Source organism: Poecilia latipinna, unplaced genomic scaffold (assembly GCF_001443285.1).
Source record: "Poecilia latipinna isolate Pla-1442-1.1 unplaced genomic scaffold, P_latipinna-1.0 Scaffold187, whole genome shotgun sequence".
Lineage (NCBI taxonomy): Eukaryota > Metazoa > Chordata > Actinopteri > Cyprinodontiformes > Poeciliidae > Poecilia > Poecilia latipinna.
The window spans coordinates 234649-249815 of NW_015112803.1; the positions used below are offsets into that span (position 1 = coordinate 234649).

The 15167-nt window shown below is 39.3% G+C and overlaps 1 protein-coding gene across 1 annotated transcript; it reads left to right on the forward strand.

Moving 5' to 3' along the window:
* The first annotated feature begins 4717 nt into the window (after positions 1 to 4717).
* LOC106946336 (LRRN4 C-terminal-like protein) lies at positions 4718 to 9711 on the forward strand. Its single transcript, XM_015030606.1, has 2 exons — positions 4718 to 4853; positions 6836 to 9711. The coding sequence occupies exon 2, from the start codon at positions 6849 to 6851 to the stop codon at positions 7497 to 7499; it is 651 nt and encodes a 216-aa protein (XP_014886092.1). The 5' UTR covers positions 4718 to 4853; positions 6836 to 6848; the 3' UTR covers positions 7500 to 9711.
* The last annotated feature ends 5456 nt before the right edge of the window (positions 9712 to 15167 follow it).

Sequence of the window (15167 nt, forward strand, 5' to 3'; positions counted from 1 at the left end):
TATCTATTGATATATTTAAAGAAATTGTGTTCTCAAAAATGATTTTTGTTGTTTTTATTTTTTGTACATGTCTACACTAATTCTCTATATGGGGTCTGAATGCACAGTTACTGATGCCGCATGGGCTGCTTTCAGTATTCCAGAAACTGTAGACGTTCAGCCATTTTAGAGAAAATGTTCCAAAAGAAAAGAAAACAAACCAGAGCGCAGCAGCTGTGCGAACAAAATATCTTTCAGACGTAAAAGGAGAACAGATAGACGACGGCAACGCCGCTCAAATGGTGACTTGTAATAAAGGGTATGCAGACTACCATCTCTGGGAACAAAACGGACAGTGGAAGCGTCACTCCTGCCAGCTGACAACAGGAAACGGAGGCTGTAAGTCACACAGAACTGGGAAACATCACCTGGTCTGATGTGTCAGTTTCAGCTGGTAGAATCTGAATTTGGCATAAAAACAGGAATTCATCCTGCTTGAATCAACGGAGCCGTAATGGTGTAGGTGACCAACTGAGAATGAAACTCTGCTGCCTGCCTCAACATTTCTGCTGACCCTGTCCATTCCTTTCAGAAGGATAATACAAGCTCAAGCTGGTTTCTTGAACAGGACCATGAGTTCTCTGCACTTCGACGGCCTCCACAGCTTCCAGATGTCAATCTAGTAGAACATCTTCGGCATGTGGTAAAATTAGAGATTTGCATCACGGATTTACAACCAATAAATGTGCAACAACAGCAGGGCACTAGAATCGTTTTCAACATGTTGCCGAGTCTATGCAAAGACAGGTTGCAGCAGTTCAGAAGGCAAAATCAGGCACTTCACAAAATACTTTTCCATGGCACTGTTGTATATTTAGAGATGATGCAACGTTTCTGCAAAGCTTTTTGTGGAGGTTCTTTTGAGCATTTCATAATCAGCGTTAGGAAATCTTGCTGTTGTCATATTTCACATTACTATTGGCTCTGTGGAAGCGGAGAGCACTGATCCTCTCTTGTATTTTAATTTCATGCCTTCGGTTATTGCTTTATTTCAAACAAAGTCTTGTTGTGAAGCAAAGCAGTAGAACATAATGTCCATTAAGTGTCGTGCATTAGTGAGCTTATTACATCATTATCCTGAATCAGGGCCTTGATTCTTTGTATTTAGCTGGAAGAAGGCTGTATCTCATAAAAACATTGCCGAGGGGGGCAATTCATAACAATCGCCTTTTCCCATTTGGCCAATAAATAAAAGCACCAAAAGGATTTTATTAGACCATGTGAGGCAAACGCTGATCACAGATTTAAATGCATAAATTTGCAGGGTTAACGTCAAACGCATAATTTCTCCTGAATTTCCTTTGGTTTTTCCATGATTGGGCCTCGTAGTTCCAATTTTGGATTGCATCCATTTCAGAACTTAAAATAAAGTATTCCTGACGGAGTCATTCCTGACGGAGTAAGCAGTCTCCCAATCCCAGACGGCCAGATGTTCAGCGGGGAAAAACTGATGTAGCTGGTTTGTGTTGAACAGAAGCAACATGTTGCGCAACCACACGTCCCACAAATATACAGTAATTTGTGTCATTTCCAAAGAAATACCCTTCACCACTCTGATCCTATTTCCACTTTCCTTAAATTGCCAGCACTCCCATTTGCACTATATTGTTTTCCTCAAGGTTATAAACATTTGTTCCTGGTGGATTTTATAGACGTATTGTGGAAGGAATGGTTTTCACAAACCCACATCTGACTCACTCCATTAAAAGCTGCTGCAAACGTAAGCTGAGTGATTTAATGGCCGCGTATGCAGCCAACGTATTAAACGCAGGTACAACCACTGGATAAACACAATCCATATTGCACAACAAACACATACCCACACATGTCCTGGATGTAAACGTATGCCTCCTGTCCGCACTTACACACCAACACTCTCCTCTCTCTTTCTGCTCACCTATACAGAGACGGACTGGAGGAAAAGCTAATAAACACGACCACAATGTAAATAAGGGAAAACATATTCAAGTAAGTTGGTTTTTGAAGAGTGACAAGAAAAAAAGTGACACTTTAAGTCGATTCATATATTCATCTTTCAAATGATAATAATAATGATAAAACATCCCATAGCCATTTCTTTCCCTGATATAGATTAACCTTTAACCTATATCAGGAGCACATCTTGTTCAGCTTTGTCTTCTCAGGAAGAGTTAAAAATATCCGTGATTACTCTCCTAGGAATTATGCTTCAGTTCGCCTGGTTTAGATATTTACAACAACCCTGAAGCATTCTTTCATCTTAAGCTGATCAGAGTGTCTAAACATTTTAATTCGTAATCTATGACTTCCTGTCTTCCTGGAATATTCAATTGTCTTGCGAAAGTATGCACAGTCCTGAAACTTCTTGCCATTTTGTCATTTTACAACCACAAACCGCAAAATAATTTGTCCGAAATTTTGCGTATTACACCAAATAGAAACTGGTGCATAATTGTGAAGTAAAAATAAAATAAAGTTTAGATTTTTTTTTAATAATACAACGGGGCAAAAAAAGCATTTAGTCAGACACTGATTATGCAAGTTCAAGTTCTCCTACGTAGACAGATGAGAGAGGTACGTAATTTTCATGGTACACTTCAGCTTTAAGAGACAACATTCAATTATTTCAAACTGGTTTTAAAAAACAAGAAAAATGAGAGAAAAAAAATCCAGGGACTCATCTAGGATTCTTAGAGAATTTATTTGTAAAATAAGTATTAGGTCAATAACAAAACTCAGTATTTTGTGTCTAATTCATAGAAAAACTCCATTTGTTTGTAATTTAGTCCAAGTATAACAATAGCTGCGAAGGCCTTTGAGGTTTCATCAGTGGAAATCAGACCGGAGATAAAGAAGAGTCTGAACAGTTTTTATAAGAGAAGCAGTTTAAAGGACATGGCAACTCGGGTGGGAGAATCTGTCACCAGAACAACTATTAGACATTAGACATTTTAATGTCTAATGTCTAATAGTTGTTAGACATTAGACTTTAATTAATCCACAAGAGGTTTTATTTGTAGTTTCCCACAGTCATGTAGGAAACAAACCTTTGTAACTCAAGGTTGGATGCAAAACTGAGTCTGAGTACGTCGTCACAATGACGGAGCACGGTGGTGGCAGTATCATGGAGTGTGACTGCTTTCTGTGTACAGGGACACAAGCAGACCAGAGTTGGTAAATATGAGATTAACAGGAGCTAAAACAAAATTAAGCTACGGATCACCATGCTGGTGTAAACCCAAAAACACCCAGGTTTGTGGTAGTAACATGAAATTTAACAGGAGTAAACAGCATTTTAAAGCACTTTTTACTTTTTCAAGTTGATTCTTGGGTGTTAAAGAAATTGAATTTATCTATCTATGACTTCCTGTTTGCTTGTGAAATAACTATGATGTGGCACAGATTACATCTCTGGGTTACAAAATAGGAAAGACAACAGTAGAAGCCATTCATGTAAATCAGATTTATGCTGCTCATAATGAGTCAGAGCAAAGAAACAGCTGAAATGGGGATAAAGGAGGCTTTCAAAGAACCGTCATTTATCTCACATTTGTCAAACTCAAGGCCAAATCCGGCCCGCCGTAGCTTTTTATGTGGCCCTCTAGATTCTAGGCTAGACACTGTGTGTTTAAATATTATGTTATCAATCAAATAATTTTTTATCTGTTCACTGCCAAATTATATCAGTCAGTCCCTCCAGTTTCTTGAGAATCATCATGGAAATTCACGCAAAATCAACAAATCTTCGTACTTGTTTGTTGGGAGTTTATTGCAGATTTTTTCTCCAAAACTGTCAAAAGCTTTTGTGCTGTCAGATTACAGCCCTCTATCTATACAGCGAGTAATAAAACTCGCATTCGCCGTCATAAACAAGCTCAAATTTCCAAATCAGTACCACAAACCTTTGATTTTTATTGCAAAAAGAATCAGGAAATCCTGGAGGGATCAACGCTGTGCTTTCTGTAACCTCAGGTTTTGTGTATCTTGAATGAAAGAGCCTGACAGAGAACAAACGGTTCTCTTACCGTTCACTGATTCATCATATTTTCTAAATATGAAAGATGTTCAATAATATTATTTAATCTTAAGAATTCATTGATATTTTAACAGTTTCTGAACAGGTTTTATTAAATACATCCTGGCACAACCGGCCCTTTAAGAGCATTCATAATCTGGATTTGGCCCAAAATGAAAATGAGCTTGACACCCCTTATTTATCTGAACACTGTAAGGATACAGATTATCCACCTGTAGCAAAAGACTTCTTTTAATAAATTAATTATGAGTCTATAAAGGCTGATTTAATAAAATACTGTTACATTGCTCTTTTTTTCAACTTTGCAGGTCATTCTTTTCATTTAGGCCCAGTCAGGTGGAAAACCTCTGCCCTACTTGCCTCAATGAATCAAGGCCCTGCTGTGGGGATTCCTCAGAATCCATTCAATCATCCGCTCCAAAAAAGGAGAAGGTAGACACGCTCTGAATAATGTGCAGACGGTTAAAGAATGCAAGCAGATTTTCTGTGGGTCACCTAACCTGGCTGCAATAGCGGATGATCTGACTAACATCAGTTTGTGGTTAAATCACTACCAAGCATGCACGTCACTCAGTGACAAAGCAAATCTGTTTAGCAGGCAGGCAGGGAGGCGGAGCTGCAGTTGCAGGATCGGGAATAACAGGGTGCAAGGGGGGAGGCAGGCAGAAAGAAGGAGGTGATTGTTGGGCAGGAGGGAAACATAAAGAGGGCAGTGAGAGGAGGAGAGGGAGCAAGTGAGGCGCAGCACACAGAGAAGCTCAACTCGCATTCTGATCAACGCTGCAATCCGAAGCAACAGGTACGTTCACGTCTTCTTCTTCTGGCTTGCATGGATGGAATGCTTTGGATGAGCGAATGGGCTTTTATCTGCAACAAAAACAAGGCAGTGAGCTGGTATTCAGAGGAGTTAAATCGGAGGACGCTCAGAGCAACCTGGGACCTTATTCCTCCACTAAAGCCCATCTCAGATAACATTTTAGGTACACGCTTTGTGTAAACTTTTTCCTGTAATCAGATCCAGCTGACCAGACTGTGCTCTCTGCCTGGGCGTGCAGGCTTCTGGGGCCAGTTGTGCAATGCCGCCTGGAATGCTGATTTAGTCTGAAGCACCTCCAAATCTTTACAAATGAGGATTTTTTTTCAAAGCGTTCTGTAAACAACTCTATAAATCACCAAGGGAACGTGTAACAAGGTTTGCAAATTAAGTGTCCTCGTTTTGCTGCGTGTTTTTGCCAAAGCGTTGTGGTTTTACTTTGTGAAATGGCTTTGTGCTCCCAGCTGGGATTTGGTTGAATAATATGAGCCTGTGTTAAATTACTAGTTTAATTTGTTACAGTTGTTCAGTTGAATGTCATATAATTTAGAAAATATGATGAATCAGTGAACGGTAAGAGGACAGTTTGTTCTCTGTCAGGCTCTTTCATTCAAGATATACAAAACCTAAGTTACAGAAAGTACGGCATTGATACCCGTTTCACTTATTCACATTCTGCTACATTTCAACGACAAACCTCAATGTATTTAATCAAGATTTTAATAACGTTGTGTCACTGATATCCACAACTGACAAGTTTTTTTTCTTGTGATCCATGATTTTAGGCGATAAACATAAAACAGTGCAGGATTGAAATTTTGAAGAAGTTCGTTTTTGCTAACTTTTATTGAGACAAAAGTCTGAAAAGTGTGGCATAGTTATAGCTGCAAGTATTCTGGTGCACGTCTCTACCACCTTTGCTCATGTAGAAACTGATATGTGCCAATTATGTTGTTCAAAATAGGTAAAGCTCAGTAGTTACTATGGCAACCTGACAAATACTCTCCTTTTATAGTGGACATTCATGGCTTGATGGGTTTGTAGTTGTGCCATACACTTTCCCATTTCATTTGATGACTCAGATATTCTCCGATATTAATTAACCATATTACATCACAATGTAAATGTGATTTTATTTAGGAGAGTTATCATAAAGGGGACTTTTCAGAGTTTCTTCTTCTGTCTATAATATGTTGAAGTTTCTGCTGGTCTGTTAAAATCCAAATAAAATATATAAATGTTTGTAGTTTTAATGTGATAAAATGTGAAAATTCAAGAGAAATGCAGACTTTTACAAGACACTCCATACGTAGCTGTAAACCCAAAGAAGCTGATAAAGTTAGTTTCATATACAAAAAGCAGCTTATGTGGCCCCACTCGTACCCAAATTGTACTCAAGCAACAGCAACACTTATTCAACATATTCTACTCAAGTAAAATTTAAGTAGCCATCTGCAAAATGTTTTTACTGAAGTAAGAGTAAAAGAGTATTTAGTAAAAAGCCTACTCAAGTACTGAGTAACTGATCAATCATTTAATATTTAAAAATGACATCAGATGGACCAAAGTATAAAGTTATGTGGACATTTTGGGTATTTTAAAGACCGAAAATATAAGAATTCATACAAATAACATAATTACAAAATGAGGCAAGAGGAACATTTATCCAAATCAATTTCTTTCAAAATGACGCTGATGAAACGTCAACAAAGACTGCAGGTGTGTGTGTGTGTGTGTAAGTTTATGTGATGATTTTTGGTTAAAACAAGCTTGTTAGTGATTCAGTGAAGTGACTCACAGTGGGTAGAGCATCCAGAAATATTACTCAAGAGTAGCAATACTTTGTAATAAAATCTCTTAAGTAAAAATAAAAAGTACAGTGTAGTAATAGTACTCCTCAAAGTACTACGCATAACACATTACTAGCCTACTCTGCTCATGAAGTTCTGCTTTTTTATTATTTCCAGCTCATCGCCCGCCATGACGCAACGTCCCTTTCCCCTCGTGATCGTGTGCCTGCTTTCCATCAGGGGTTTCTCTACGCTGTCCTCTGCAGGCACCGGAGTGCCTCCCAGAAATCCCGTCATTCCCGTAGAAGACTACGACAGATTGGATGAGACATCCACTCCTACTATGACTACAAGTACTGGAACCGTCCCATGGTGCGACTACCACTCCTGCAGAGAGAACCAGACCCCCTGCGAGGACCTCGCTGCCTCTCATGGCTGCTCGTGTCCGGGTTTTTCTTTGCCCGAGGACCATCCATTAAGTCCCTCTCTGAGATCAGTGACCTGGAACGGCTCGGCAGTTGTGGTTCACTGGTGTGCGCCATCTTCTTACGTCACATCTTATTTTGTGACGGTTAAAGGTGGGGAGAAGCAGGTAGTGAAGAAGGAGCAAAGGAGCACAACGTTGAAGCAGATAGACCACAAAGCAGAGGTCTGTGTGGTGGCTGTAAACGACGCAGGGGAAAGCAGCCCGTCCTGTGGGGAGTACAACCCGGCTAGCAACAGCCTGCCCCTGGCCGCAGGCCTCATCGGCGGGGGGCTGGGCCTCCTGCTGCTGATTCTGCTGGTTGTTCTGCTGTGTAGGCGCAGGAGGCAAAAGAAACGAGAGGCCGCGCATATATGAGGAACTCAGCTGAGAGCCAGCAACCAGGCAAAAAAAAAAAACAAAAACAAGAAATACCGAGAGACTGCACTCTCAGAGAGATGAGACTCATGAAACGCTCCGTTGTTGCTGAAGTTAATTAACTGTGAGAACGCCTGAGTGTTTGTTTCAAGAAAGCAGGAAACAGGGTTCATCAACTCCTTATCATATCTAGCCGGTTATATTCATCTCCTCATTAGTGGTGCATTTTTTTTTTAGGAGCACTTGATTTATTCAACTGAATTAAGGATGCATGAAAATAACAATTATGAACAGAAACAGGAAGGAAATAGTTTACTACCATGATGCTGGACCCATTTAACCAGTATTATTGTCTTGCAATCTGTTAAAACAAGCCTGAAGGATGAACACTTGTTCAACTCAGTGAGCTCCATTACATATCAATAGTAAAAATCACGAGATTTCTATTTATTCACTTCACTTCAACTAAAAATAATTAAAATATCAATGAGAACTAATCTCTGGTACAATCAAGAAGAAATAATTGTCAAACTAATTTATATTCGGTAGCGACCAAACCGAAACAACATTCAACAAAGACGAACGACTGATTTAGCAGCTGGCTCTCACTAAAGCCCCAAAATGGAGGCTTTTACAGCCTAATTCTCTAAATATGAGAGAGGAAGAACAAAAACACAGCAGTTTTGATTCCTCGGTTTTCAGCATCAGAACTGAAACCAGAGCTTTGCTGAAAAGAGGCTCTGGTAGGTAGAAGGTCAAATGTGATGTGTTTGTGTACCCTGCTTTACTTTATTTAACCAGGAATGTGCCTTATTGTTCAATGAGATACAGTATCTCTCCTGACAGACAAATGGCAAATAAAAGCACTGATAAAGCACTGAAAAGAAATAAACATGAATAAGTATTTTAAAAAGATAAATTAAAACAGTGACACTGTTTTATTCAAGCTGGGTTTTTTTTAATTGTTTAAAAAGTTAAGTGAGGGTGGTGATGAATCTAAGTTGAATTTGTTCTGGAAAGGCAATTTGGGTTAAGTATAACAAAAAAACAACAACAATATTTTCAAAGACTGGGAGTTATTTACACTGGAATTAAGTTTGAACAGAATTGATTGGTTGAATCCTTGCTTTTGCAGCTGAAATACAGAACAGTACTTTATACAGAATCCAACATTTTTAAGAAAAATCCAGCATTTTTCTTCAACTTTGATGTCAACTGAAGAAAATAATTTGCTCTGGACTAACCATTTTTGGGGGTTAAAATAAGTTTTTAAAAATAATAAAAATCCAGCTTTGGTTTAGTTTTTATAGGATTTTCAACTTTATTAATGCCAATGTGGAATGTATTTGTAGCCCACCAGTCTATATATTCACCTCTAAAATGATCCCAATAACCACAATCATTCATTTAAAAGAAATACAAATACAAAAATCCACTTTGTTGACTCTTCTTGCAATCAAATTTGTTTACATAAAAATATGTGAGGAATAAAAGGTGATTATCAAGCCAGGAAATGTAACCCTCCCCCGGTGAGACACGTCTTAACTGCGTTTGCACTTTCCAGGTGTGTGGAAAACATATATTTAGTCTTTTGAACTGTAAAGATCACCTGATAAATTTGTTCAAAACCTTTAAAAAAGGTTAGATAAATATTACAGAGAGTTTACCAATTCTTTTTGAGACTGAGTCTCATAAATAATCGTATCATCTGCATAGAAGTGAATGTCCCTGCATTCAGCTACTTACATTGAGCTGAAGAAAAGAAGAAAATGCTCATAGTTTAACCTTTAGCAGAATAAAATGCTCAAATAGGCTGTCAACCATTTTTTTACGTTCTTAATTACGTGACAAAAGTTTTGTCACTAAAATTATGTGTGAGGCCTGAAATAAATTCATATCAGACGTATTTATATAAAATTTTAACTTAAGTGGTTTTGGGAAGCAGGTTTTGATGCTGTATAAAAGAAACACTTTCTCTGAACCTCTCTGTGAGAGTTTTATTGCACTCTTTACATATTTATTTTAAGTAGGTGAATAGATAGTGGGATTAGAAAACAAGAATGAATAAATTTACTTTGCTCTTCTCTCATAGATATCATTCTATATCCTGATTTGAATCGTGCAAGAATAAAGAATTAGATTCTTTCACCAGTTACTGTTTATGTCTGTAAAGATCTGTCCATTAAACTGAAATAAAGTGAAACTTTTGTTGTCTAAATGTCTTCGAACATGTTCTTTTCTAAGCGCTGTAAGATGGGTGTGTTTTTTTCCATCTGTTTTGCTGTCGGAAGTACTGTCATCATTGGACCGGATCAGCTCAAGTCTTTCCTGCTTTTTTTTTTTTTTTCCAGCTGTCATACAATTTCCCTCATGAGTGAAGATGAATTTTTGCAACACTTGTTTCATATTGACTGGGGCTTCCCAATCACTGCTGCAGAGAAGCTGCAGGCGTTTCCTGCCACAATAAAAAAAAAAAAAAGAAAATGGTGGAAAAATCCAGTATTTTAATCCTCCCAGTTTATCTCATGCTCAAGCCTCCATCTGCATGTCTCCAGGTCATGGTGTAAATTCACTTTTTGCTCTGGCTGCTGTAGCGCAGTTCTTCCACAGCTCCCAGCTTTTTTTTTTTTTTAAGTGCTGTCTGGAAGTCAGTTAGATGTCTGTAATTTAGAGACCAAGTCTTCTGCTCACTGCAGTGGCAGTGTGAAAATGTGATGCATTGAACTCAACTTGATGTTATCTGCTAGAATACAGTTCAGAGCAAAAGCTCCTGAGCATTTAAATTGTTCTTGTGATTATGGGAAAAAAAAAATACCAAGCACTTTTAAAATTATGTTCTTAACCTTGACCCTTACAGAGACTGTTCTGCTAAATGAAGTCTGTAACTGTCAGGTAAAGTTAGGTTCTTCAGCTTCATTTAAGAAAGAGAAGAAGATGTGTGTACATTTTAAACTTACAGCAAGGAAATCATCCATCCATTGGATGGATTGGTGTAAAAACATTACACACACAACAATACTGAGGTCAAACAATCAGGGAATCCACAGCTTAGTGTTGCCTCCAGTGAGATGTGTACATCCCCTATCTATGCTGTCCATGGATCAAAAGCGCATGCGTGTCATTGTTTACATCCGGAAATTTCAGGCATGCGCACAACGCTGGAGGGCAACAAAACTTATTCCGTTAAATGACACCTGGAGATGTAAGTAATTCAGTGCAGTGCACCACAGCAAAGGGAAAAATAACACAAAAAAATACGTTGAAGAACAACTCAAACTCATATTCTTTTTTTTTTCTTGCTCTGTGTGTCGGCTACTCTGACTCGTTGCCATTTCAACTGACAGCAACGCGACGGTTCAACACCAAAAAACACTCCCCACGCAAAGAATAGAGCATTCAGTCCGCTACAGTATCATGTTTATAGTAACATTATGTTTTTAAACTTGATATTTAATAAGTGATCGCTGTGGCAGATTAGCTACCGCTGTCATTAGCTAATCTGACACAGCGCTGGTTGATTAGCTTACCTGCTATGATCTGTCAGAGTTGGTGGGTCGCCTTTTTTTTTTAAACTGAACCGAAACACACCCAATTCCAGCACATCTACATGTTAAGGTTGTCAAAGTTAAATAACAGACATACTTCCCTCTCCCATTAAAACTTTCTTCTGACCTTCGGTGCATTGACAACTTAACAGCTAAAACCAATGTTAGGTATCATCAGGAAGTAGCTTTTTTCCCCTCCAGCATGGAGATGTTGGGTCGGCATCTTGTGCGCCTGACGCCAAGGGATCAGTTAAAGGATCGATCCTTTGGATGATGACCACAGTGAAGGTCTGAATATGGACGGATTGATAAATCTGGAGCTTCACTTCTCATTTTAGCTCTTTCTTCCTTATGACTGATGAGCAGTGCCCACATTAGTCCAGGCAAAGCCCCCATCTGTTTACTGCTCCTTGACTCATGAACAACACATACTTGACTTCTCCCACTGAGACAAGTGTTGACTCCTCACCGGTCGGTTGGTTGAGAACCATTTCCCAGACTGTCAGCTGACTCACCTCGAGGCTGCCCACCGCCCCAATACACACTGAAGACAACAACAGAACCACATCATCTGGCTGACATTACTGACTGCTGAAAGAAGTCCTTTGAGGATCTGATGGAGGCACAGACTATGAACTATTGGGAAGATGAGTTCATCAACAATACTCTTCTTTTGGCCTCTTGAAGCCCTTATTGACCTATAGATCTTGGTCATTGACAGCTCATGTGTCTGGGCCCAAAGTTCCCAACTGGATCTCAGAACTCAACCTTGAGCACACGATCTTAATGTCCTGTTGACGAGTGATTGTAAATCTGTGCACTTTTTTGGTATTTTGTAGTGAAGAAAACAGTGAGGCAAAAATGGTTGACTCAAAGGTTTATCCCTGTTTTTTGAATGGTCAAAATAGCTGAAATAAAAGAACCACAAACAAGGCCTTCGGGGAATCGATCTCTTTGCAATTGACTGTAACCTTTTGTAATGCTGCCATGGGACTTGGGAGTTTTAGTTTAAAATAACACAGCTTACAGGAGCAATTCCACTTAATTTAAATTTCTATATTTTTTTTTTACTTACACAACAGCTAATGAATATCTGGCACAGAATATCCACAACCTCATCTGCTAACTATTTGCTAATCTTGACCTTAGTGTGCTTATTTAGTTCTCCTAAGGAAAGATTGTCCAAAGTTTCACCCCGGAACAGTCTGTCAGTGTCTGAGATACCTTCCAGTAAGCCAAACAGGGCGTCTCCTTTGGCTTTGCAATGCTGGTAGCAATTTTGCTTTATTTGGAAAATCGTAACCCGCTTTCGTGAGAATAAATGTTGATAACAATGCTGATAAATCTGGGATGTGAGGACTCTGCCGACACTTGCTTTGGCTGGAGGCCGAGATCCTGGTTATGTGCCGTCAGCACTGTGCTCATGTTGAATCACTGCTAAATCATCCAGTGATCTGATGAGTTATTTTACCTTTCTGTTTAAGAGGTCACATCAGTGAATCAGTTCATCAAATAGCGGGGCTTTAAGAGTCCCCCCAGTTACTGTGAATGAATGACTAACAGTATCTGTATGAGTGAGGGTTAGGAAAGTGTTGGATTTTACCTGGCTACACTGACCTGTGTCACAGTGTTAGAAGCTGGAGAGACATGACTCACAATGTTACCTCAGATACTTTTAAATGACCGTTTGCTGTCAGTAGTTCACTGCCCCCTGCTGGTCACAGTGAACATTGGCAGCTGGTATAAAGGGCACAAAACGAAACTTGACCGCAAAAAATAAGCATGTTTGAAAATCTACGGAAGAGGATTAGGGCCACAGACAAAAAAATTCTGAGATTAAAGTCAGAATTATGTTTTGTTTTTTTGTTTTTCCCGGTGGCCACAATCCTCTTCTGTAAAAATCTGAATCAAATTAAGTGCAATATTAATTAGATCAGTTCCTTTTTTGAATTTTTTTTTTATTCTTTGTGTTTTGTATGTTTTGACCCTTACTTACACACGTGGCATTTAGCAATCCACGACTCTAAGGAACGAGACCTTCCTGCTCTGGACGTTTTCAGTTTCTCCACGTTTTCTCCGGGCTTTAGCTGCTTTTCGCTGTTTTGTGTCCAGCTAACTTTATTATGACACAATCTTATGAAGCATGCTCTGAAAAATAAAGAAAGCAGACGCGTCAAGCATAAAAAAAAAAATAAAAGGTATCTGAAATTCTTCATGAAAGATCTTAAGAAGACCTGAGAAATGCATCGCCTTGCAGTTGGTCAAATGCTTTTTGTCTGGATTATAGCCTTTTCTGCATGTTTATAAAATATAAAAATCCATCAGTCTGGGTTTTCAAAATATGCATTTTTGATTACATACATTCTGAACAGAAATAAAGAGAAATAATTAACTTAATGCAAGAAATTTACAAGCAAAGTATCTTTCTATATCCAGTTTTGTCTCCCGCTCTTCACTTAGATTTAGTTATTACTAACTTTAATTAGTAACTTTTTTAGTTTTTATGGTGACACACTGCATTGACCACACGCTGCGGCCAGCAGTGATCAAATAAAATATTTAATGACGGTTAATGAGAAGCAGCTTTTACTTCTGTTTGCTGCCACACAATTACTGGCTAGTGTGATTTTTCAAAGAGTAGATGGATAATTAACAAGGCTGCTGGTGTCATTTTATCCTTTAGGAGAGGAGCAGAGTTGCTGCTTGACTCTTCCTGAGTCAACCATTCAAAGAAACATGCGTCACCAGCAACCCATTTGGCTCCAAATGGCTTCGCAGGCCAGGATATTGCTGCCAATGAATCCAAATAAACTTTTCGCTTTTGAGCTGTCGGAGGACATCTGAGCTAATATAGTGGACGTACATTTACCCAAATGAGTTACTTACTACTATAAACATCTGACTTTTAGTCTCACAACTAATGAAAATGACCGGCTTTTTTCTGCAATTAATACATCCAGCATTGATTTTAAATGAATTCGCAACATAATAATGCTATAAATTCACAATCGTCTTTTGCTGCCGTGTGGTTATTCAAAAAGCAATTTGCATTTGGCAGTGAGAAAGTGAATGGAAGTATTATCATTATCATTAGTGATCCAGAAGCAGGTGCCTTAATGCTTCTCCAGCTGCTGGGGTCAGCTTTTACTGAGCAGAGAGAAAAAAAAATGGTCTAAGTAGGTCAGACATCCATCAGTGGCCATTACCGCGACTACGACGTAAAGTCTGCGATACTTGCCGGTTCTTTTGTAATTTAGAGAGGTTTGTGCTGCTTTGTACTTTTCTGTAGGGGCCACCGCCTAAAACCAGGGGCTCAACGAGCGACTTGTGATGAGTTGAGAGTTACAAACAGCTGCTTTACGGGAGAGAGAGAGAAAGAGAGAGAGAGGCCTTCAGCAGCTGAAAGTCAGGGACTGTGTGGGTGGCTGCAGAAACTAATCCCCTCCACCTCTCTCCTCCCCTCTCTCTCTCATGTCATCCTGTTTACCCCTGTGTCTGCCTGTCTCGGTTCAAACCTCAGACTTGTAAATAAAAAGATTAACTTCGGTCTCTCTGGTGCGGGTCGGATGTTGCTGGCAGGATGATTTGGGTTTATGTAAATGCAGCAGAACGGATGTTGCCCCTCATGGATTCTTTAGGCTTAATATTTGAGGGGTGGGTGGGGGAAGGGGGAATCTTTCATCTGTTACTTTTTATTTTTTATATGTATATATAAAAAGTTGAGGCGGAGCGATACTTTTTAAATCCTTCCAGAGCAGCCACTAGAGGTCAGTGTTGCAAAGATTACAGCAGCGACTGAAGCCTCCTAGGGATGCACACGCTCATAGTGGAGTGGGGATGGAAATTAGTTGGTCTAACAGGGATGAAAATGAGTTTGCAGCTGTAATCAGCTCGGCAGCACACACACACACACACACACACACACACACACACACACACACACACACACACACACACATACATAACAGGTGAGGGTTTTTTAACGTTTGAAGTGACAACATGAGGCAGCCTTCCCAAAAATAATCTTCCACTCGCTGCTTGACGGGCAGGTCAGCCTTCTCCTCCAAACTCCCAAAGATATCACCGCTGGAGTATTTCATATTGAAGAGACGTCCCCCCCCCC